The 27,338-nt window shown below is 36.5% G+C and overlaps 1 protein-coding gene across 1 annotated transcript; it reads left to right on the top strand.

Annotated features, from left to right (window-relative positions):
* Positions 1-1,115: 1,115 nt before the first annotated feature.
* On the top strand, positions 1,116-24,385 carry bace2 (beta-secretase 2). Its single transcript, XM_059514874.1, has 9 exons — positions 1,116-1,588; positions 7,803-7,891; positions 10,588-10,804; positions 11,347-11,478; positions 14,173-14,307; positions 14,672-14,773; positions 14,910-15,059; positions 17,466-17,634; positions 22,434-24,385. Exons 1-9 carry the CDS (start codon positions 1,313-1,315, stop codon positions 22,673-22,675), a joined length of 1,512 nt encoding a protein of 503 aa, XP_059370857.1. The 5' UTR covers positions 1,116-1,312; the 3' UTR covers positions 22,676-24,385.
* Positions 24,386-27,338: the final 2,953 nt, after the last annotated feature.

The raw sequence follows: 27,338 nt of genomic DNA, 5'->3' as shown, positions 1-27,338 counted from the left end.
CCCCCCATCCCCCCCTCCTTCTCCCCCTTAATCCCAGATTGTCCAACTCCTCTTCCCTGCCTGTAATTACACAATATCCAATATCACCATGCAAGATGCCAACAGATGCACCGCGTCTAAGACAAGCATTATAGACTTAGAGATGCTTCAGTAATTCGGTCAGCTCAAAGCGTGGAGATTATTCTATTGAGGAACGTGTTCAGGTCTTAGGTCGAGCGGAAGAAATGTACAACAGGTGGTCAGTTTCAGGGAAGACACAGCATGAGAAGAGAGCATATGCTGTTAATAACCCTAATTAAATATTAGGTTTTAATATAAAATATGAGACACCTCACTGTAACTATTAAAGATAAATACACGTATCGTCTGTGGTCACAAGTTTTAACTGGAATGCTTTTTTAATTAGTTTATTTTTAAAATTATTTTACATTAAGTTTATTTTTACAGTAAATATTTTAATATTTTTTATTATTTTTCAAACGATTATGATGACTAAATTCTACCAAATATAAAATGCTACACAACCCACCATCTCTGCACACAAAGGTGTTTGAAGGTAATGTTAAAATAGCAGTGGTTCTGTGAAAGATGGGTGTTGTCTTATAAGGAGGCCGGTGTATTTAGCTCTGACAGTTTTTTTGGTCTTGCCTCTCAAGTCTCGTTCCAATCAGGGTTCGGCGAAGATTACGAAGCAATTTTCCAGTAAAGGAGATTTGGAGAGTAAACTGTTAGCCAGCTCACTCCGATAATCTCCCTCATTACCGCACAGTTAGTTAGGCGGGGGTTCGGTGGGGGAGCGGTAAACTATGCCCTCATCTGATTATCAATGGTACTGCAAGACGATAGGCTAAATGTAAGGATATTTATGGATAGCCTAGACACACAGAATGAAAACCAACCAAATATATTTTATTTTATTTTAGACATATTGATTTTACTGTATGCATATATATATATATATATATATATATATATATATATACAAAAGTCGAATTAATTATTTTCAACAACTTTTAAACTATTGGTTTATTTATTCAAGCTTTTGAGACGCAACTCCAGCGCCTCTGACCCTCGTTAAACGCTGGAATGTTTGGATATGCTCGTCATATCCGTCATATGCTCCTTGAGGAAGTTATGAATTTAACACATTACACACATACTTCATATCCCGGAGGCGTCTGTCTGGTTCACATACTCTCTGCCGAAGATTATTCACATAACTAATAATGAGAATGGAACTATCAGTGAAAGAGTTCTGCACTTTGAAGCGAAGCTGAGTGTTGTCGGTCTGGTCAACGTAAAGTTTGGCGAGATGCTGCTCTACGGGCTTCTGCTACTTTCTCTTTCCTTCTGGACGTCTCATGCAGTGTTTAAAATACCTTTAAAAATGTTTGCGGGGAAATTCAACGCGTCCGTGCAGCTGGACCTCAGGGCTTTGAGAAAGAATCAAAGCGCAGTGGAGAGTGGACTTTCCCTGGCATCGGATCCAGCTGGGATTGTCAACTTCCTAGATATGATCAATAATTTAAAAGGAGACTCTGGTAGGGGATATTACATGGAGATGGTTATTGGGACCCCGGGACAAACGGTATGTCATTTTATTAAAAAATTGTTTTCAATATTTTGTTACCTCTTCTCTAGCATTTTTCCTTTTGTAGGCCTAACGTTACATGAAGTGACATGTTTTGTAACGGTACATTTATTCATTTTGTAACTGTCTCCAGTTAATGTTACATCGGAACTTTTAAATAGGCATATTTAAACCAGTTTCTGCATTGTACAGTGGCCTTACAAGTATCGGGACATTTAAGTCGCACGAACAAGTGAATGTCGTTGCATTAGCTTAGATAAACATCAAATCAGCCATTGTTTGTTTTAAAGAGAGATAGCAGAACCACGCACGCACGCACGCACAAAAAAAAAAGTTTCACAACAACATGTGTGCTACATTTTAGATAGACTGTTCTGTTTGTCAGACACTAGTGAAGAATGTCTATTGTTGTGATGATGAACTGCAACTTTAGTTACTCTGCAAGAAACACCTGTGCGAATTTGAGCAGATATGACCACTAATTACCTCTCATTCGTCCAATAAAATAAAATAACAAGTTAGAGATTGAGTTAATAGTTAAGTTCCTATAATTCTGAGAAAATGTGTTATATTTTATATAATGAAAATGACATTTTGACATCCGTAAGTGTGGTTTAAGCATTCACATACATTTAGGGCCACTACGTTTCAACAGTTTTCAAATGGTTTGCCCTTTACGGTCTTGTTAAAAACTCAGCTGATTTCTGATCAGCTGTTAAACATCAGAGTAGATGGGTACTGTAGGCTAAGGCTGATCTCAAAGCAGCGTTTCAGTTTTTAAGAGCATATAAGTTCAAGAAGCATGTGACGTGAAAGTCTCTATGAGATGCCTTGGGCGCAGGATGGAGCCCAAAGAGCCTTTGATCTTTGTGCTGAGAATATGTAAGAGCCAACTCACATGGGTTCACATGACAGCGGGCCCCTCAATGAGAGCAGCTGACTCAGATCAGGGCCTAAAGCAGATCCGTGTGTCCACTTGTATCTACAGACTTTATGGTCAGTTGGGATTGCTGTTATTAATTTCTTTTTCTTATCAAAAACCCTGGTAGAACACTTGAAGTTAATCTCACAATCTATTAGTTGAACTGTACCACACCATCCCATTTATTTCCACAAAATAGTTAAAAATGCAGTCTAACCTGGCTAACAAATTCTAGGATAAAAGAAAAAATATTCAGCCTACACAGTCTCTCCTCTTGATTGCTGGATAACAGCAGGGAAAGCACAAAACTGGCCATACTACCGAGAGATCATTGTTACATTTCTTATCTTCCTCTTTACTAGTTGTAGCAGAAGGTATGTTGAAAGAAACCGTTTGACTTTGTATGAGTTACACAAGGCATGTTTGTGCATTCAAAACTATGAACAGTACAGAATTACATGTACAACGGGCTTCTTTTCTAATTCAAATAACTTCTGATTTAGGCCTAGCCCACTTCCAGTTTTAGCTGAAGTCAGATAAAAATAATTTTGAGGTTGATAACAGTGATTATGATAGCTTGTACCAATTATTAATTCATAAAAATCATTAGGCCTACACTTTGCACAACATGATATTTTACAAAATGATCTAACCAGTTCACCTTGTCTGCACGTTATAGTTATTTAGTTTCAGTTCTTTCAGTTTCCTAATGCAAAAAATGAAGATTTAACCAAAGCAAACACCACTACCTAAATTCTGTTTACAAATTGATGCATTAAAATTTCATTGTGAGGTAGAAGCATTTTAAACCCCTGCTATAACTGTAATTGCATTCCTCGCTTTAGAAAATCGAGCTTGAATTTTAGTGATCATAATTCATCATGTGGCCTGTCTCTCTGGAAATATTATAATGAAATCTGCAGTGTCATTGAACATCATGTTTATTCTCTCAACTCATCACAATTGAATGAGTAAGGTGAACTGTGAGAGGCCAGGATCTTCCCGCATCCTCTGCGAATATGTAATTAAGGGTACTCATGTTAATTGAGGCGCTCTTTCTAAACGAGCCACTAATTGCGGAATCTGTCGTATGTGCGGAGGCGTCGGACTGGAGTGGCTCACATCTGCTAATTGGTACAAACAGGTAGCAGATGCGTTCCCAGTGACAGAGCGCCTGCCAATTAGCTAAGCCACCTCGATAGGGGTGATTAGAGCCCCCTTCACCAGTAGAGGAGCCATGGGAGCGCAGTTGAGAAGTACATGGAGCGACAAGCAGGGAAGGGGCCAGATTCTTAGAACCAAAGGAAGTATGTGTGTTCCAGGGGCCCTGTTGTGGACAGACTTCATGTTTACTGGAAGCAGGCATGGCTGGAGTTTCGTACCAGACAGGAAGTGGTAGGAAAGTGTCCTTATTGTATCCTCCAAACTTAGTAGTGGCAAGGCAAGCATTACTGTTGGTTTAATTTCTTAAAAAAATAACTACAACAGCAATGATAATTTGCGCTGTAGGATTTTTAATTGAATAACCAGAAACACTTTCTGCCTTTCCCCACTGAAGACTGTGATTGTAGTCGTGTGGGAAACAGCGGTTCAACTTTGTGCTGTTTGTCTGAAAATTTGTGCTTAATAATTGTCTTGAGTTAAAGCCGGCAAGAAATGAGGAATTACACAAAATAACTGGCAATGTATTTGGAAAAGTCTCAAGTTCAACAACATAAGAAGATTATTCCTATTTAAATTCTTTCACACCCTGCAAAAACAAGGTCTATGCTTGGAATAAATATTCTGTTAAAGCTTTGGAATAACCATTCATTCTATTTCTGCAATACTTTACAAAGCAGACATGTTATTAACCACTGCTTGTTCTAATCAGTTTACTTATTAATGTGAATAACCATGATTTGTAATGTTTAACCTTTGTGAAAAAAGACGCTTGCTTAAATGTATTGAAAGTGCTCTTGTATAGTGTACTTCAAATCTTAAAATATAAAAAAACTTAAAATTAATTAATTAAATAAAAGGCCACTTAAATGTTTCTTAACTAACTACATTTTTGCACTTTCAAAAGTAAAAGTTTACTTTAAAGTGCAGTTTAAATCATTAGGCTTTTGCTGTCCTAAGTATGCTTATTTTAATGTGTTGATTAACATAAAGCACATGTAAAGTACTGCATTGTATTTAACTGTAGTGTGTTATTTGATACATTTAAAGTTAATGTAAGCTATTTAAAATGTTCAAATGTGTTACAAATATATTCAAATACATGACATACAAGTTTCAATTAAGTTGACCTTAAAATATGTTTTAGTTTAACATCAATTATCATCAGTATCCTTTTGGCAGTACACTTTATCCATTTCAAAGACAGCATAAGTAATTCTGTAAATAATGATATAATTTATTTTAAAAATTAATAATAATAATAAAAATAAGATATTGCATTTATTAACTAATGTATAAAGTAATTGCATTTAATATAAATGTAAATTATAATAAATAACATGGAATTAATGGTCCAATAACATTGCATTTATTATATTAAGTACAGCATTTGCATTAAAAGTATTCTAAAATATACTCCAAGGTAAGTGTTTGCCTTCTCCTGGATAAATAGCTGATCATTATCATTAGTGGCGTGTGGATAATGTGCAAATTTCCTGTATGCATAACTGTTGCATTTACTATTACACCAGAGCACTAGGTACTGTATGGGATACAGTATGTGGAATGCCTTGTGCTTGACTTGACCTGACACATCCTTGTAATGATGAATAAACAGATAATATAAACCATGATTTCCTTTTTGACTCATTATCTATGATTATGAAGTGTTACAATTCTATAGATATTTAGTGTAAAGTAGAATTAAAAGTCTTTCTCACTTTTTCTCCTCTTGAAAAGAGATATAAAATCATTACTTAATAACAATTCAAGATGTTCCATAATGTTTTATTCAAATACGGCATTAAAAAGTGTTCCTAAGAGTTTAAGTGATTTTAAATGAAGCTGTTAGGATCAGTGCAGTGGAGCAGATCTGTGTGTCTATTATGATGGCGTTAACGATGAGAAATGCCCATAATGGCCTCTTTGGCAACTGGGTGAGATGGCACAGCTCTGTTATCTCATTAGTTCCCCCTCGTTGAACCAGCGCTCCAACAACATTATTCCAACTGCTGTGACCGTCTGGCAAACAGAAACATATGCATGGAGAGACTAAATTGGAGGGCTCTGTGCCAGCAGGGTTTGATGGTATTTAGGTGGTTGAGATTTAGGTATAAAAATATAACTTAAAACAATATCATAGTTGTTTGCACATAATTTTGGGTGCTCTGAAAATTTCACACATTTTTAAAAAGGTGGCTTTAGAAGTGCATGTATTGTTGTTTTATTTCCATTTAATTGAACATACACAAAATAGCCAAAACAATATGTGGAAACATACAGTATTTTTAATTAATGGATTTGGTTATTTCAGTTACTTCTATTAAGTCAGTTTTTAATGCTACAACATAAAATGACATTTAAGAGATCTGGGTGCTTTCAGCGGTATTGCAGCAGCTTGGAAAGGGCATTTTTTTGTTCCAGCATGACAATACCTCTGTGCACATGAGCCTGGAAGAACCTGACTGGACAGCAAAGAAGCATTGACCTGAACCCCTTTTAATACATTCAGGATCAAATGAAATGGGACCAAATCACAGCATGTTTTAACATCTAGTGAAACACCCAGATGACTATAAGCTATTATTGCTATTGATAAATCTGATAAAATTTAAATGCTACAGGATGTGACATAAGCGTACTTACATGGAGATAACACCTACAGGAATTACATTGCTAATGTGTAACTAAAAAAAATGTATCCTCCACCTAATAAAGCAGTGCAAATCATTTTGACAGTTGGTATAGGAGCTAGACATTTCTGCTTTTAAAGCTCCAGCATTTGCCATTTTGACTTCCATTAAAAGTACATAACTGTAAATGTTATTTATTTATTGTAGCTTAGGAATGTTGTTTATTTTCTGTAGTAATCAACAGCATGTCACAGATGATCATAAGCTGTATTAATGCAGAGTATTCCTATGAAACTATTTCCAACTAATCTAATGCCATAAAAAGTGACCCAATCATGGTGTTTTCACATATAGTTTGATTAAAGGAACCAAACCCATTTCACTTAAAGTGAACCAGAAAGGGAACCAGCCGAAAGTAACCTCAGTCCTTTTGGTGTTCACAATATAGTGGACTCAAAAGAGAACCCAGTTCTTTTCTCGGTCCTCTTCATTACTGAAGTGATTTCAGACCAATTCTTGTTCACACCTTCGGAGGCGGTCTGAGTACGGTTAACTTTTGGGTGATTTTAGGGGGGTATGAGATCACTCTCATATATGAGCTGAACTGCTCCGAGAGCATTTGCAGGGCTCAAACGATAAATAATTCAAACGATTCAAATATTATGTTGTCATTTATGAAATCTACGGCTAACTGTGCATTAAATTATTTAATGCATCTTTCACTAAGTATTCTTGTCATGACAACCACCTGACATGCTGGGGAGATCTTGAATTTTGCCCACTTTAAATCAGACACAAAAATGAAGTAGTGCAGTAAGATCACATAGATTTGAATGCATGAATTATTGATTTGAATTAATTATCGAGTGATTGATAGAGAGATGAAAGTTATGTGAACTGTCTCATTCTGCAAAAACCAAGCTGTGAATTTTGTTACTAAAAAACATCAGTTTTACCACCTAGCAGCTGAGAAATCTAATGTATCGATTCAGTATCGAATCTACCATATTAATAGCAGCATTCACAATTTAAGTGTCCAAGCTAAATTAACTTTATACATTATATTCCCTTTTAATTTTAACTTTGACAGAAATGCGTTGTTAAAGCTCTGCAAAGATCTTGACCGATGACATGATCAGGGATTGCCAGCTCTTCCTCACCCCCTTCCCCGTCTACTTCATCTTCCAAATTTTCCAGTAGGTCAGACTCCATAATTTCACTGCTGCACAGAAAGCTGGAGTCTGGGTTCTTATGAAGTTATGGTGTGAACAAGGAAGGGTCTGAGATCACTTAAGTGCTGCAGAGGTCCAAAAAAAAGAACCGCATTCTCTTTTGAGTCCACTATATTTTGATAGCCCACTTTTGAACACCAAAGGGACTGAGGTCGCTTTCAGCTGGTTTGCTTTCTGGTTCACTTTTAGTTAAACGAACTATATTTTAAAAAACCCTTATTCCTTAATAACCCTTAAAGTCATATTGTTTTCTGTCTTTGCAGTTTAACATCCTGGTTGATACTGGAAGCAGCAACTTTGCTGTAGCTGCAGCAGAACATCCCTACATCACACACTACTATAACAGAGCACTGTAAGATCAAATCCCTACATCACGCACTACTATAACAGAGCACTGTGAGATCACATCCTTACATCACGCACTACTATAACAGAGCACTGTAAGATCACATCCCTACATCACGCACTACTATAACAGAGCACTGTGAGATCACATCCCTACATCACGCACTACTATAACAGAGCACTGTAAGATCACATCCCTACATCACGCACTACTATAACAGAGCACTGTGAGATCACATCCCTACATCACACACTACTATAACAGAGCACTGTGAGATCACATCCCTACATCACACACTACTATAACAGAGCACTGTAAGATCACATCCCTACATCACACACTACTATAACAGAGCACTGTAAGATCACATCCCTACATTACGCACTACTATAACAGAGCACTGTGAGATCACATCCCTACATCACGCACTACTATAACAGAGCACTATGAGATCACATCCCTACATCACACACTACTATAACAGAGCACTGTGAGATCACATCCCTACATCACACACTACTATGACAGAGCACTGTAAGATCACATCCCTACATCACACACTACTATAACAGAGCACTGTAAGATCACATCCCTACATCACGCACTGTAAGATCACATCCCTACATCACGCACTACTATAACAGAGCACTGTGAGATCACATCCCTACATCACGCACTACTATAACAGAGCACTGTAAGATCACATCCCTACATCACGCACTACTATAACAGAGCACTGTGAGATCACATCCCTACATCACGCACTACTATAACAGAGCACTGTGAGATCACATCCCTACATCACGCACTACTATAACAGAGCACTGTGAGATCACATCCCTACATCACACACTACTATAACAGAGCACTGTAAGATCACATCCCTACATCATGCACTACTATAACAGAGCACTGTGAGATCACATCCCTACATCACACTCTACTATAACAGAGCACTGTAAGATCACATCCCTACATCACGCACTACTATAACAGAGCACTGTGAGATCACATCCCTACATCACCCACTACTATAACAGAGCACTGTGAGATCACATCCCTACATCACGCACTACTATAAGAGAGCACTGTAAGATTACATCCCTACATCACACACTACTATAACAGAGCACTGTAAGATCACATCCCTACATCACACACACACACTACTATAACAGAGCACTGCAAGATCACATCCCTGCATCATGCACTACTATAACAGAGCACTGCAAGATCACATTCCTGCATCATGCACACACTACTATAACAGCACTGTAAGATCAATTCCCTACATTACACAAACTACAATAACAGAGAACTGTAAGATCAGTTCCCTACATTGCACACACTACAATAAGAGCACTGTAAGATCAATTCCCTACATTACACAAACTACTATAACAGAGCACTGTAAGATCACATCCCTACATCATGCACTACTATAACAAAGCACTGTAAGATCACATCCCTACATCAAGCACTACTATAACAGAGCACTGTAAGATCACATCCCTACATCACGCACTACTATTAAAGAGCACTGTAATATCACATCCCTACATCACACACACACTACTATAACAGAGCACTGTAAGATCAATTCCCTACATTACACACACTACAATCACAGAGAACTGTAAGATCTGTTCCCTACATTACACACACTACAATAAGAGCACTGTAAGATCAATTCCCTACATTACACAAACTACTATAACAGAGCACTGTAAGATCACATCCCTGCATCATGCACTACTATAACAGAGCATTGCAAGATCCCATTCCTGCATCATGCACTACTACAAGAGAGCACTAAGATCACATCCCTACATCATACACACTACTATAACGGAGCACTGTAAGATCACATAACTACATCTTGCACTACTATAACAGAGCACTGTAAGATCAATTCCCTACATTACACAAACTACAATAACCGAGCACTGTAAGATCAGTTCCCTACTTTACACACACTACAATAAGAGCACTGTACGATCAATTCCCTACATTACACAAACTACTATAACAGAGCACTGTAAGATCAAATCTCTGCAACATGCACTACTATAATAGAGCACATAAGGTCAAATCCCTACAATACACACTACTATAACAGAGCACTGTAAGATCAATTCCCTACATTACACAAACTACTATAACAGAGCACTGTAAGATCACATCCCTGCATCATGCACTACTATAACAAAGCACTGTATGATCACATCCCTACATCATACACACTACTATAACAGAGCACTGCAAGATCAATTCCCTACACTACACAGACTACTATAACAGAGCACTCTAATATCACATCCCTACATCACGCACTTCTATAACACTGTAAGATCACATCCCTGCATTGCACACTACTATAAAAGAGCACTGTAAGATCACATCCCTACATTATATCTTTAGTTACAACATACCCTACTGTAACAGAGTATTGTAAGATAAAATCCTTAAATCCGACCGCTAAAACAAAGCATTCTAAGATCACATCCTTACATCTCATTTTACTACAAAAAAGCACTCTAACATCAAAACACACATCACCACTACATCACATTCTTTCATAACAGAGCATCCAGAAAAAATTACATTCACTATATTCCAGTTTTTTAATGTGTGTCAGTGAGTGATGTTTGTAAGTTCAGCAGTCCATTAGTAATGGATCAATGTCATGATGATTTGTTCAGTTCCAGTACACATCAGAGCTCCGGCAGGGGAGTTGCAGTAAAATACACACAGGGAGAATGGGAGGGAGAACTGGGAACTGACCGCATCACCATTCCTCAAGGGCCCAGTGGTACAATCACTATCAACATAGCCACAATCCTCACATCAGAAGGCTTCTTTCTGCCTGGAATCAACTGGCAGGGAATTCTTGGATTTGCATATCCTTTACTAGCTCGAGTAAGTGATATGTTACATAGGTGTGTTATTGAGAAAAGGTGTGTTATTTTAGAGATGGGTGCTACTGTTTGATTTAGCTCAGCCATAGCTTTCACATGTTCAATTTTGGTGTCATAAAGGTGTGGCTTAGATCCTCAAACAGCAGTGTTATTATCTTCAAAAGTCAATGTATATTTGCTATTACTAAGAACCGTGTTTCAAAAAGTAGTGGATAACTTACTATGTACCATGGAAAATGATTAGTGCAATGGTACATTTCTAATATATTATTGTACAATAGTATCCAACTTTTTTTCTTTCTTTTCTTTTAGGGAATTTTTTAAACATTTATGAAAGCATATTTTTACTCACTATCTGATCCTTGTCTTTCCATATATTTTTTTTTTTGTGTTTTCATTTTTGTCAATTAATATATAATAAACACTCAATACAAATATTGGTTTGTACTATGTTTAGGCGTAATTATTATATTATTTAAATATACATATTTAAAAATTGGTTTCAATTTCCTTAAGATGAGTTTTATATATTTCTCCTCTCAGCCTGACCCATCAGTAGAGCCCTTCTTCAACTCTGTCGTGAAACAGACCGGCATTCCAGATGTCTTTTCTCTTCAGATGTGTGGAGCAGGAGTCTCTGCCAGCACTACAGCTGACCCGGCAGGCGGCAGCCTGGTGTGTACCAAACCAGAAATAGTCTTGAACCGACCTACTAAAATATACAGTCAAAATTAGTTAAAAATTAATCCAACTAACTGCTATAGTGGGTACATCAATCTAATCATGCTAACATAAACTATTATATATGTATTAAATACAGGTCCTCTAACTTATATAGGTAATACTTTTCATGGCAGATGTTTGAAAGCTTGGTACCAAAAATTAAGTATTTGTATTAATAATTCAGTCAAAAACATTTATTTGCAAAGTCAATTTAAATGATTATATCTAAAATAATAATAATAAGTGTTAAGATGTTTTTTTTTTCAGACAAACAAACAAACAAACAGAAAAAAAAACAGAAAACTATGGTGCTTGCTTTTAGTTTGTTTACATGGTGTGGAGGTTTATTAGAAATAGATTATTATTATTATAGAGGATTCCACAATATTAGACTGAATAGATCATTTATTCAAACAATGGTGCAACACACTCTGTGAACAATTCTACAGAGAACAGAGACAGAATAGTGACTTTTTTTTCCTTTTCCTTTTTTATCAATAACTGGTTCTTCCTGGAATATAATGTACGTACATTCATAATATACACACACAAACACACACACAGTGCTGGACTAATTACTTACACATTTAAGTAAGTTACTGATTCCAAATTACATGACAAAAATTTTAGTTAGTAACGTTATCCATGACATTAGACATTTTAGGTAACAATCAGACTTCTTTTAATTACTTTTAGAAAACTTTTGACCTATCTTGTTTTCACATTGTTTAAATAATATAATCTTGTACCATACTGATATAAAAATACAAAGAGAAAGAAAATATATTCCATTATTAACAACATGAAGTGGATTAAACATTATGTCAACACAATGTTTCTTGAATTGGAGCTCAAGAGTTTGAAAAGTAATTAAATAATAAAAAGATAAATTAAAACAAATCACTTTAAAATAACATCAATCAAAACTAAAACACTTATTAAAAACATGAAAGATTTTATTTGTTTACTTGCAAGTCATATGACCATTAACCGATGTCAGAGAACTGCAAACATGCAAATATGATGCTTAATTATTAAAATATTAAAATATTAATTTTAAAATATGAGGGGTATTTCAAGTAAATATATTAGGTGAAGGGTTCAGATGACAAAAAAGTAATGAATGAAAAAAATGAAAAAGAATGCCTGCATTACATGTAAATAATGAATAATGTAAATTGTGGATTTTAATGTGTTTAAAAGACAAAAGCCTTCCACCCACACACACACACACACAGTAATTGTAAGATCTATTTCAGTTCCTAAATCGTATTTAAAAACAAAACTCTAGTTAGAAGTCAAGGTATATGAATGGATATTGTCTGTAATTTGAAGCAAAGTGGCTAGACCCATATTCTACAAAATCTGAGGCTCTGATCAAAATTGGCCCCTGGTGAAAGATTAGACGCGGGAGTCTCATGTTATTAACAGGCAAACTGGAATTTAACCATATGAGTTGCTGCCGTAGGTAGCGTTCAGGCTTCCAGCTTTCATAAATCAGATCAGTTTAACACCTCTCAAGGACAGATGAGATTGGGTTTCTCAGCACTTCTCAAGAAACATAATAGCTCAGCGCGTCTCTGCGTCTCGCACCTCTGCTGCCTCCTATAGGACAGTGTGTCTCGTTAGTGAGAAGCTAATTAAGCCAAAGAGAGTCCCCTGCTGCTGGCACATTCTGTTAGCAATACGGGAGCGCTGGAAGAAGAGGCGGCCACGTGTCCCGCAGAGAGGAGCAGATGGGAAGCACGGTGGGGAGGCGCGTGTCCTGTGTCCACAACTGAACAATGTCCAAAGCCTTTTGGAAATATTTGACTAGCCTCTTAATTGGATGCTATTTGCAGAAGTCAGAAGCTCCAGAAAGTCAATTTTATTTGTATTTAATATTTTTATTCATTTTTCCTTGATCTGATATTCTTAGACATACGCTAAAGAAAAATAGGTAGTTAAAAAAATCTGATTGATTAATTAATGATCAAATTAATAATAAAAAATATATTTCTTTAATTTTCACATTTTACGACTTTTATATTCAATTACGACGACAACAATAAAACAGATAAATAAACACTAGATACAGCTAATAAAAGTAGAAAACTGTGTTTATCTAGACAAATGGATCATTGAATTAAATAATTATTCAATCAATCAGTTTCACAAGAGTGCCATAGATTTATTTTTTAAAGCAAGACAATACCGACAAAAACCAATGGTCAACAATATGGTCCAAACAAGATTTTGGTACATTATGCTTCCAAAACTTGTCATCTTTCAGACTAGTAGAAAATTGGTAAATATACCTAAATATATAAAAAAAAAAACTTTAATGTCAACAATTTAAAAGAAACATTTATTCAATGTTAAAATTTGTTCTCAAAACGTACATGTATGCAAACTTGCATATTTTTAATACCTTATTTGCATTTTCCAATATAACATTTCAGAAAACTTGTAATATTAAATGAACTAAAAATTTATATTTTAATGAACTGTGACTAATTGACAGGAAACTTTTAGTTAACATTGTTAACCTGTATTGTCTTGCCTTAATTTAAATTCAATGCTAATATCTTGGAAGATTTTGAATATATGCAAAGGAAAGATATGCCTTTAGATCACATGCTTTGATGTCTTTGTGTTGTGTTTCAGATCATGGGAGGAGTTGAGCCAACCTTGTACCGCGGTTCAGTTTGGTACACACCAATCCTGGAAGAATGGTACTATCAAGTGGAAGTCTTGAAGCTTGAAGTTGGAGCCCAAAATTTAAACCTAGACTGCAAAGAGGTACATGATACAGTGTAGCTAAAAAAAATGCTCTTTTACATTTATTATGAATAAAGACTATTCAACCAGAAAATCTAGTCCATTCTTTTAGATATTGATGGAGTTAAAAACAATATGATTATTTGACCTTGTGAGGACAGTAAAGAGTCGTGACTGTAATTGCTCCTAGGGTGAACTGAAAGTGTACCTTTAAAGTCTGCCAGTGGAGTAATTCCAGCATTCAATAAGATATATGGCAGAGAATATCACTACTAAGAATGCAGTAATCTTGTTTATGAAATCCTGAGAGGAGTGGAGCAGGTATTGCTTTTTGTTTGATGGAGACCTTGACTAATCTTTCTTTCCCTTTGGTTGTTTCGTTCAGTACAACTCCGATAAAGCCATTGTGGATAGTGGGACGACTTTACTGCGACTTCCTGGAAACGTGTTCAGTGCTGTGGTGGAGGCAATTATGCAGACATCACTGGTATGACGACCTTCCATTTTGGCAAATGACTTGCCTCACATAAGCAATCTTGTGCATGTTTAAGGGCCTCAGTCTTCAAAATGACTCCGTAGTTACAATTGATTGTGTGTAACCCTGTTCTCTCCTGCTCTGCCAGATTGAGGATTTCTCAGCGGGATTTTTTGAGGGCACCAAGCTTGCATGTTGGATGAGAGGTGAATCACCATGGAGGCTTTTTCCGAAAATCTCAATCTACCTCAGAGCAACAAACACCAGCCAGTCCTTTCGCATCACCATTCTTCCACAGGTTAGGACTAAGGCCTAAAGTATACTTTGGGTTTTATGCATACACGAGTCCGCATATAGTGCATTTTGTCACCAGATTATCTGCACATCCTGTACGTGTACTGTCTGATTTTTGTAACCTTACTTTGAAAATGCAGATCACACATGTGCATTACATTTGTTTGTTTGTAATAATAATCAGTTGTTCCACAAGTTGGAAACACTGTTATTTCACAGTAGAAAACCAAACAAAAGCGTCAGAACAATAACAACATACTGGAGACTTTTAAGTGCACCTATTATGCCATTTCCAATATTGCCTTTAATGCAGTGTGCAATGTAACTGTATGTGAATGTAAATGATCTGCAAAGTTATAAAGCTGAAAGTGCTTATAAGTGAAATAAGTAAGGGGTAATGTACATACCTCCGCTTCGTGTTGGGGTCCTGATCACCACATAACATTTCACCACAAAAATAAGTCAAAAAAACTATTAAGACGAAAATTTTTTAAAACCTTACCAGTCTGTTAGTTCTCATATAATCCATTGCAGCGTACAAAAACAATTGTAACTAAATGGCAGCAACTGCTTTTGTATGAAACCAGAGCAAGTCCCTAATACCAGGATGACATAATAATTGTAAACCATTTTGAATCAAGTTTTAATATTTTATTAGCTAAACAAATGCAAAGCTTCCACCAAATTAAAAATTGTTCAAACAAGAGTACAGCGCCAACTGCTGTAACCTGGATGAGCCTGTGTTATTAGCTTTTACCGGTTGTTATCAAGGGATAACATACCTCAAAATGACACGACTGACCAATCAGAATCAAGTATTCCACAGAGCCGTGTAATAAATAAAGTTATTGTCTTCCAAAATAAAGATTTGACTCTGTAGAGCCTAGATGAGTCGTTAGTCATTTGAATCTCACTTCTGTGACGGCTACACATCACCGGGTAATGCATTTGCATAATGCGCGTCTATGATCTACGTTGGCCAGCCGCAAACACATAATTCTACTTATGACTGCTTCTCTAATCTCTGGGAGTTCTATGCGGGATTCTTGATGTTGAAAGATGGATTAGTATCCTGTTTATTTGAACCAGCTGCTCCACTGAATCACAACCTGTAAGTACTGTATGATAAATAATAGATGTTTATATTTTCTATAGAGCATTCAAAATACAGAACTATTTAAATGGGCATATCGTTACTGACACTGCTGTAGACTAGAGGTCCCCAACCACTGGGTCGCGACCTACTACAGGGTCGTCAATTCACCTTTATTTATAAAGTGTTTAAACAAAACAGATTGTGTCAAAGCAACTGAATAACATTAATTAGGAAAACTGTGTCAATAATGCAAAAATTCAGTGATGTCATTCAGCTCAGTTCAGTTTAAAAAGTCAACGATATCGCTGTAGATGAAGTGTCCCCAACTAAGCAAGCCAGAGGTGACAGCAGCAAGGAACCAAAACTTTATTGGTGACAGAATGAAGAAAAGTTATTGGAAGAAACCAGGCTCAGTTGGGGGGGCCAGTTCTCCTCTGACCAGACGAAACCAGTAGTTCAATTCCAGGCTGCAGCAAAGTCAGATTGTGCAGAAGAATCATCTGTTTCCTGTGGTCTTGTCCTGGTGCTCCTCTGAGACAAGGTCTTTACAGGGGATCTGTATCTGGGGCTCTAGTTGTCCTGGTCTCCGCTGTCTTTCAGGGCTGTAGAGGTCTTTTCTAGGTGCTGATCCACCATCTGGTCTGGATACGTACTGGATCTGGGTGACTGCAGTGACCCTCTGATCTGGATACAGACTGGATCTGGTGGCTACGGTGACCTTGGGTTGTGGAAGAATTGCTACCGGCTCACAAGAATGTTCTGGGAAAAATGTCTTTAGATATGACACTGTTATTTATTGCGTGTTAATGATTGTTCTTATTATTCAGTATTTTCATTGTATGGGATTGATATGGAGTAGCACTTTGATAATTTAATGTAAAATAAGTAAATGCTCTAACTGGTCACATACAAAAAATAAGAGTTTTATTAATTAAAGTTACTAAAATTTACTAAAAACTTAAATTTTATTTAAATTTGTTAGTTTCAATGGTAATATTTGTAATTTTCATTTAGTTGATGTAGTAAATTAAACCAAACTAAAACTGAAATAAAATAAAAATAAACCTAAATTAAACTTTCTTTTCCAAGCAGGTTCGGTTTTGGCGTATTTGTCATTCATTGTCTCTATTGGGATCTAAGAAATTGTAGCTCTCTTTTGAACAGTTTGTTTTTTTCACAATATTGAACTCTTTTGTACATTAGGCTCTAAATTAATATTTTTTTTGATGTGATTTTACACAATTTATTAAAATGATCAGAAACCAGGATTGTACGTACCTGCTCTTTCCTTGACACCAAATTTGGTCTCCACAGCTGTACGTCCAGCCAGTCACCGATATTGATGGCACATTTGACTGTTTCCGTTTTGGAATCTCCCCTTCAGCAAATGCCCTGGTCATTGGAGCCACTGTGATGGAGGGCTTCTATGTCATCTTTGACCGTGCACAAAAGAGGGTGGGGTTTGCCGTTAGCACTTGTGCAGGTAGGTTGGTTCAAGGGTGTGTAGCTTAATATTTCAAATAATAATTTTTAAATAGTTTCTGATAGAAATAGTCACCACTGTACAACAGTGTATGCGTCAAGTTACACCATGCTCTGCCTGAATACTTGATTTTGATTGGCTGGCAGGTATGCATTAAAACAGTTTAATGTACTGGTAGTTTAAAGTAATTTTTATCACCATTTTTTTATTAATACGCTGCTTCAGTTAATGCGCACACACACACACACACACACACACACACAGAGGGTGGGGTGGGGGTTTGGGTGGAGTCAGAGATCACTCTCTCTGCACACACACAAACTTGTCAATGCTTCCCTGCAACTTACTGTATAATCATAAAATAACCAAGACACTAGATCGCTACATATTCCTCAGCAACAAGGTGTTAAATAGCTTTTTTTGACACAGCTTTAAATTGTTTTACACCGCAAATGCAGGTAACACACACACACACACACACACACACAGCTGTCATCTCTCTCTCTGTCAATCAATAATTAATTCAAAGATTATAATTAATTCAAATAACTGTGATCTTACCACACTAATTTATCTCTAAGTGTGATTTGAAGTGGGCAGAATGCTAGCGTAAACAAGCCTTAACTGACAAAAATAATCAATTTTTACCCTTCCCTTCAAATATTTGTGGTACGAACATCGATAACAGGTTTAACTTGTCAATGCTGGCAAATTACCAAGGTATAAGCGGGATAATGCACGGCTAGCTGTGCATTAAATGATTTTAATGAACTTCACGGAGACGCACTTCGCTTCGCGTCGGGTTGTTCTTGGCCTCTAAGTTGTGCATTAAAATTGTTTAATGCACAGCTAGCCTTGCATTATCCCTTACATATGTCAAAGACAAAGTGCAATTCAAAATAGAGCCTGATTATTGAACTATTTCTAATTTAACATTAGTTACGGCAACATGCATTGTCCTTATATATTTACGTAAATATAACCAGGATGAATTTACAAAAATCAAGTACTTGAGTAAAAGTACAGTAAATACACTATCAAAACATTAAAATTTGTACTACACACTAACTTAAAGACATTGACATTTTAGTTTATTCTTCAATGTTTTGTTAGTTTAGGTGTGCAAACAAGTGTGTAAAAATATGCTTACCGTATTTTCCGGACTATAAACTCCAAACTATTTTTTTCATAGTTTGGCTGGTCCTGCGACTTATAGTCAGGTGCGACTTATTTATCAAAATTAATTTGACATGAAGCGAGAGAAATGAACTAAGAGACATGAACCAAGAGAAAACATTACCATCTACAGCCGCGAGGGGGCGCTCTATACTGCTCAGTGCTCCTTTAGTCTACCACTGAGCTAGAGTCCTGCATGAGTCATTAGTTAACAGACGTAAAAGATCAGCCAGCTGTTTTTTTATTAAAAAATAGTTTTCTTTTTCGTTTATATATATATATATATATATATATAGTGTATATACAGAATCTGAATTAAAATGTGTTTGCCTATTTCAAAATTTGTGTCATAAGCATACAGCTCAACTAACGCGATCGTTATAAAGGTGTTTAAACAACAATACACTTCCACTTGCATGCATTTGACAATCGGAATATCAGATATTTCATTCCATAGCTAACACATTTGTGAATATGGGCCTAATCTAGGCTATCCAGGGTTGTTGTTGTTTTTTTAATTGCATCTGAAAATGACTTTGTGCAGCTCATTCACATGTGTGCTCTTGCGCAAATCCGCCTCTCGCGATGCTCAGCTGTGAACGATTTAAAAATGGGTGCGTTCGACTTGAAGCACAACCTCAGACGGTGGTATGATTCGCTCTTTTGTTGTTCTGTTTTCTTTCAGGATCAAAAATAAAACAAATGAAAGCGTTTATCTGTATTTCCGACTGATGAGAACTATGCATATACATTCATAAATCAGTCAATTTTGTATTTTATTATGAGATATTTTATTCTAATATGATCAGTGACTCAAGCACTGATGGACCAAAGAGCACGTATTTCGACATTTGCAGTAAAAACGTGAAATATAAATTCTCAGAAAATGCATTTAATACCAATATATTGAAACGTCTGTTTATATATTCCATTAATGAAGGAGTCCAGACATTGGAAAAATGTCAGTCCACATGCGTTTTATATTTAATATGAGGGAAATAGACATGCATGCATGCGTGACACAAAAAATATACTTTTAGGTAGCAAAATATGTTTTAGTAATTCTGTCAATTACACTAAGGTTATTACATTGTCTGCTATATATTTGCTTATTATTTATTAAATACGGGCAATTGATTGATAAAACATTAATTAAAATTAAGATAAAATGTATAAAAACGAATATCTTTTAAAAAGAGTTTTCCATAAATAACTTCTGTATGACCTGGCAATAAAATTCGAAAAAAGTGTGTCTAATGTGATTGGCTTAACTGATTTGATTTCGGGTGCGGGTCGGGTATCGGTTCTATTTTAAGCGGGTCGGGTCAGGTGCAGATTTTAATTAGTGCTGCTGTCGGAAAACGGGTCAGATGCGGTTTTTAGAACGCCCTCTCGCGGCTGTAGACGGTAATGCTTTCTCTTGGTTCTTGGTTCTAAATGAATGCAACTTATAGTCCAGTGCGACTTATATATGTTTTTTTCCTCATCATGACGTATTTTTGGACTGATGCGACTTATACTCGGGTGCGACTTATAGTACGGAAAATACGGTATATGATATTTTTTTTTAAAAACTACATACTGCTAGTTTTTCTAGCAATAATATATATATTTTTTTTTTCTAAAATAGGCAAACCCTTACATACTGTGACCAACAAATGCATCTATATTGAAGCATTTCAGTGGTCTTAAACTGCCCTATTTACAGCAGATTTAGTTCACAAATAACTTGACAGCCATGACCTAAATATGATTTATTTACAATAATCAACAAAAAATTTGGTGAACGAACAAATAAACAGGTTTATTACAAGCCCGATTCCAAAAAAGTTGGGACATTGTACAAATTGTGAGTAAAAAAGGAATGGAATAATTTTCAAATCTCAAACTTATTTTATTCACAGTAGAATATAGATAACATATCAAATGTTGAAGATGAGACATTTTGAAATGTCATGCCTAATATCGGCTCATTTTGGATTTCATGAGAGCTACACATTCCAAAAAAGTTGGGATAGGTAGCAATAAGAGGCTGGAAAAGTTAAATTACATATAAGGAACAGCTGGAGGACCACTTTGCAACTTATTAGGTCAATTGGGAACATGATTGGGTATAAAAAGAGCCTCTCAGAGTGGCAGTGTTTCTCAGAAGTCAAGATGGGCAGAGGATCACCAATTCCCCCAATGCTGCGGCGAAAAATAGTGGAGCAATATCAGAAAGGAGTTTCTCAGAGAAAAATGGCAAAGAGTTTGATGTTATCATCATCTACAATGCATAATATCATTCAAAGATTCAGAGAATCTGGAACAATCTCTGTGCGTAAGGGTCAAGGCCAGAAAACCAAACTGGATGCTGTGATCTTCGGGCCCTTAGACAGCACTGCATCACATACAGGAATGCTACTGTAATGGAAATCAAAACATGGGCTCAGGAATACTTCCAGAAAACATTGTCGGTGAACACAATCCACCGTGCCATTCGCCATTGCCGGCTAAAACTCTATAGGTAAAAAAAGAAGTCATATCTAAACATGATCCAGAAGCGCAGGCGTTTTCTCTGGGCCAAGGCTCATTTAAAATGAACTGTGGCAAAGTGGAAAACTGTTCTGTGGTCAGACGAATCAAAATTTGAAGTTCTTTTTGGAAAACTGGGACACCACGTCATCCGGACTAAAGAGGACAAGAACAACCCAAGTTGTTATCAGCCCTCAGTTCAGAAGCCTGCATCTCTGATGGTATGGGGTTGCATGAGTGCGTGTGGCATGGGCAGTTTACACATCTGGAAAGGCACCATCAATGCTAAAAGGTATCCAAGTTCTAGAACAACATATGCTTCCATCCAGATGTCGTCTCTTTCAGGGAAGACCTTGCATTTTCCAACATGACAATACCAGACCACATACTGCACCAATTACAACATCATGGCAGCATAGAAGGAAAAAATGTGGCGCATTATAAAGAGGAAAATGCGACAAATAAGACCTAAGACAGTTGAGCAACTAGAAGCCTGTATTAGACAAGAATGGGACAACATTCCTATTCCTAAACTTGAGCAACTTGTTTCCTCAGTCCCCAGACGTTTGCAGACTGTTATAAAAAGAAGAGGGGATGCCAGACAGTGGTAAACATGGGCCTTGTCCCAACTTGGTGTTGATGCCATGAAATTTAAAATCAACTTATTTTTCCCTTAAAATGATAAATTTTCTCAGTTTAAACATTTGATATGTCATCTATGTTGTATTCTGAATAAAATATTGAAATGTGAAACTTCCACATCATTGCATTCTGTTTTTATTTACGATTTGTACAGTGTCCCAACTTTTTTGGAATCGGGTTTGTTCAGAAGGAGTTGTGATTTCTTGCTTTCAAAATAATGAGGAACAACATTTTTATGAAATGTAGTGGCCTAAAAATTTTGATACTATGCTTTGGAATATAATGAAGTTTGCCAAAATAAAAAGGCTCTAAGAAAGTAGAGGTACTTGAAAAATGTCCTTAAATATAGTATTAGTAAAAAAAAAAAGAAATATTATTCTGTCCACCATTGCTTAATTTGGCCCTCAGGTATTTTAAGTGTGAGTAGTCTGGGATCTAAGTAAATACCTCTTCTGTCTTTCCAACAGAAAGCGGTGGTGTGCCATTTGCAGAGATCGCCGGGCCGTTCCTAGCTGAAGGCGTAGCGTCAGACTGCACAAGTGGCATGCCTCTCAGGGAACCAGTGATGTGGGTGATCGCGTACACTCTGATGGGCATATGTGCCTTGGTTCTGATCACACTCCTCATCTTGCTCATGCTGCCTTGCCAACGGCACAGAGACGGTGAGATTACAGACGAATCCTCACTGGTGCGGCATCGCATCAAGTGACGTCAGGCATCAACTGAAGACGAGGTGGCACCAACTCAGCAAAACAGGGCTGAAGGAAATCAGAGCAGGTAACACATTGAGCTCTGGGTGAGATTACATACATTCCTGTTTGTCTGGGTGGAAGATGCTGGGATTTGGACATTTGTTGACACTTGTGCACTGAACCTTTTAAGGAAGAGGATAAAACTACTGAAGGATGAAGGAATCATGATTATACATGTGATTCTTATTAAAAAGAAGAAAAAAGAAATCATACATAAATGTGCCAAAATATGAGTATCAATATAGCATTGGAGTAAATGATGATGTTGATGCTGCAGTGTTTCTCCAAAGTATGCTGCTCTTTTTATTCTTAGTCTTCAATATAGTTGAGTTAATAAAACTACTGGAAATCAGCAATGGTCTCTAAATGAGGGTCATGGTTCAATGAAGTAAGTTGATTTACTGTTATTATCTAGAGGTTGAGGTTTCCTTTTAGATTTCCCTTTTAGCAGTGCATTAAAAGGAATAATTCAGCCAAAAAATTAAAATTGTCATTAAATTCTGCCTGTAATTTGAAAATGTTTAACAGAGCAGTTTTCTGCTGAGACCTGTACTTAGGAATTTCACAGAAAATCAACAATGCACAATAAAATAATACACCTAGTTTCACATTTCACTGGGCAAAGGCGGCAGGAGAGTTCTTTGTACAGACTTTCTTGATCCTTTCATTTAAAGTTCACTCCCAATGTCTGTATGCCACACATGAGTGAATTCATTGGGTTGGCATTCACTACCCATGTGTACGAACAAATCTGTGCATAAAATCTGCATACAAACAAATCATGATTCACCAAAAATGTGAGGTTTCTCTGAAAAACAATGCAGGCATATATACAGTTGGCTAATGAGAGGTCTGTAAACTGGGTTTATGTAAAAGTTTTTTTTTTATTGTTTAAACTGGTTTTGAGGACTGCACACTTGACATTGCTTAAGGATCTGTGAGAGTGTGTCTGTAAAGAGGCATATGTTTAAGGAAAAGGAAAGGCCCTTTTATAGCTATGGTTTGGGTGTGGTTTATGCAAATAACTGTATGCCTGCAGCCACTCGTATCTTGAATATTCCAAATCCACTAATATTAGAAAAAAAGATGGTAATTTATTTGCATATGCATGTGTTGTGAATTGAGTGGAAAGTTTTCGTGACAAGTTCAAATGTGCATATAAATATGAATAAGCTATGCAATTATTAGTGATTGGGACCTATTGTTTCTCTCCTCCATGTTTGATAGCCTTTTAAATGTGCTTGTGTGATTGGTACATGATATCATTCATCAGATCAGATCATAATCATGAAGATTTAAAAAGTTAAGAAAACACTTTTCTGTTTTTAAGGATGTGCCTTCTTGTGTAATGTCTTCCTTTTAAAAATTAAAAATAAAATTCAATTTAGCTCTAGATGAGATTTGTCCCCTCAGATCAGACTGAAGATTTTTCTTTAATTTCTAATTTCTCTAATGTGGGTTTTAAAGAAGACCGGAAAAAGTGTGAGGAGAGAATCTTAATCTAAATATCCTGCACATTTGCAGTTCGTATTTGTATTCCCAGGTATGCATCTTTGACCTATTTTTATGCTTTTGTTTTGTGTAATTGATTTTGGATTGATATTTTATTTCTTAATTCTTTAATTTACATGTGTAGCCCTACCTAGTGAATAAACTATTGAACTTGATTTGTTCTGGAATCTTGATTCAATTATTTCTAGTAGATTCAAAGGCTTTTCAAAGTTAAAGGGGTAATATGATGTTGCTAAAAAAGAACATTGTTTTGTGTATTTGGTGTAATGAAATGTGTTTATGCGGTTTAAGGTATAATAATTAAACACATATTTTACACAATGTGGAAAATAATGTGTTTAATTATGAAACCATGAACACATTTCATTATTTTTGCTCCTCTATGTCCCACCTTTCTGAAATGTGTAGGTTCACTAAGCTCATCGTTCTGAAAAGCGAGGTATTTGATGATTGGCCAGCTATTCAGTGCATTGTGATTGGCTGAGTACCTCAAGCGTTTGACGGAAATGTTACGCCCCTTAACATACTGTGATGCTGTTTCCCGGCACAAGACAAAAACAATAAAACCCATTATAAACGACCCATTTGTTGCATCCAGTAGGGACATAATTACTGATTATAATGACTTATACTGTCTTTTTACATTTCGCGCAAACACAAAACCATGTCTGCATTTGTGATCGGAGAAATGACAAACAAGCAGCGCTACTCTACACTGCTCAAAACTCACGTTTGAATCATCAGTGGTAAATTCTTTATTTGAAAACATACTTACAGGCTGTGAGTCAGAAGTGCCAGACTGAAAGTTGGAATTGCCCCACTTTATAGAAACAGACACCGGCATTGTAGGATACTCTCCCAGGAAACAATCCTTGTCTTCTGCAAAATGCGCTGCACACGTCTGAATATTTGGGTTGAACTGTTCCGGAACAGTGTTGTAAATACAACTTAACACCTGATTTCTAGTTGTGTCTCTTTTGAAAGGCAAAACAAAGTAGTTTCGCTTTCACAACGAAACACTCAGCAGATCACAGATTTTAACAGATTTACAGATGTTCTTTATGCACTTAAGAGCTTGTAACACTCTAAAGAGAAAGGAAAAATTTTAATCGCATCACATTTCAAATTATTCAATATTTCTAAACCCTAGATTAATGCAGTCCTAGGTTATTTTGTTTAATGTTTCACACTGTTCATACCTGCGGTTAAGTTATTCTGGGGTAGCCTAATAAAAATCTGATGCTTTACACTAAGGGCCAGTTTGACTAAACAGGGAAAATTAGCACAAGAGCGCTATTTTAAAACCATGCTGATGGGCGTGGATATTTCTGCGGCTGATTTACTAACAATGTGCAAATTAAACAACACAGACGCCTTTCTCATTTACATATCGACCAATGCAAAATACCAAGCACAGTGCAAATTAACGTAGTCGCAAATAAAGAAATAAAGAAGCCACAGTATGCTGAAAAGAACCGGAGTCAAAAAAAATGAAGGTTTGCTAGTTTTGATGGACCTGGTATTACGTGACAAACAATATGTTCTTCTGGGATTCAAAATAATACTTGTGGGGAAAAACCCTCTCCCTTCTACCATGAGCTCTCGGTTCTCTGTGGTGCCTCCTCCTAGCAAAAAAAATTGCAGCCATTTCAAGTGCAAAATAGTTTAAGACAAGCTTTTTTCCCCGTTAAGTAGTGGCGCAAATGCCAGTAATTTGATGAGCGCAAACTTTAGTAAAGCGCATTACGTGATTCATTTGAATATTCTCCTCCCGTAAATTTTGTGTCTGAAAGAGAAACGCCTACGCTAAACAACCGAATTGGATAAACAAAGCATGACCATTATAAATAATGGCTCATGGTTCTGTATTAATTAAAAATACCCATGTGGCTACTTCATTTGGGACCTTCAAATTTTGTCTTTTTAGCTTTTATCTTATTGACTTAGCAAGTTGTACAAGCTGATGGAAGTTAACCACCGAAAAAGGTCTGACTGGCTTGTTTGTGACTGTGTTTCTGAGTAATATGGTCTGTTTTGAATGAAATGTTTTTTTGCAGTAGTTTACTAACTTTAGAGGTACAACCTGAATTCCGGAAAAGTTGGGACGTTTTTTAAATTTTAATAAAATGAAAACTAAAGGAATTTCAAATCACATGAGCCAATATTTTATTCACAATAGAACATAGATAACGTAGCAAATGTTTAAACTGAGAAATTTTACACTTTTATCCACTTAATTAGCTCATTTAAAATTTAATGCCTGCTACAGGTCTCAAAAAAGTTGGCACGGGGGCAACAAATGGCTAAAAAAGCAAGCAGTTTTGAAAAGATTCAGCTGGGAGAACATCTAGTGATTAATTAAGTTAATTGAAATCAGGTCTGTAACATGATTAGCTATAAAAGCTTTGTCTTAGAGAAACAGAGTCTCTCAGAAGTAAAGATGGGCAGAGGCTCTCCAATCTGTGAAAGACTGCGTAAAAAAATTGTGGAAAACTTTAAAAACAATGTTCCTCAACGTCAAATTGCAAAGGCTTTGCAAATCTCATCATCTACAGTGCATAACATCATCAAAAGATTCAGAGAAACTGGAGAAATCTCTGTGCGTAAGGGACAAGGCCGGAGACCTTTATTGGATGCCCGTGGTCTTCGGGCTCTCAGACGACACTGCATCACTCATCGGCATGATTGTGTCAATGACATTACTAAATGGGCCCAGGAATACTTTCAGAAACCACTGTCGGTAAACACAATCCGCCGTGCCATCAGCAGATGCCAACTAAAGCTCTATCATGCAAAAAGGAAGCCATATGTGAACATGGTCCAGAAGCGCCGTCGTATCCTGTGGGCCAAGGCTCATTTAAAATGGACTATTTCAAAGTGGAATAGTGTTTTATGGTCAGACGAGTCCAAATTTGACATTCTTGATGGAAATCACGGACGCCGCGTCCTCCAGGCTAAAGAGGAGGGAGACCTTCCAGCATGTTATCAGCGTTCAGTTCAAAAGCCAGCATCTCTGATGGTATGGGGGTGCATAAGTGCATATGGTATGGGCAGCTTGCATGTTTTGGAAGGCTCTGTGAATGCTGAAAGGTATATAAAGGTTTTAGA

This window comes from Carassius carassius, chromosome 28 (assembly GCF_963082965.1).
Source record: "Carassius carassius chromosome 28, fCarCar2.1, whole genome shotgun sequence".
Lineage (NCBI taxonomy): Eukaryota > Metazoa > Chordata > Actinopteri > Cypriniformes > Cyprinidae > Carassius > Carassius carassius.
The sequence above is the reverse complement of the archived record's forward strand: the minus strand, read 5'-3'. Positions and strand labels throughout refer to the sequence as shown.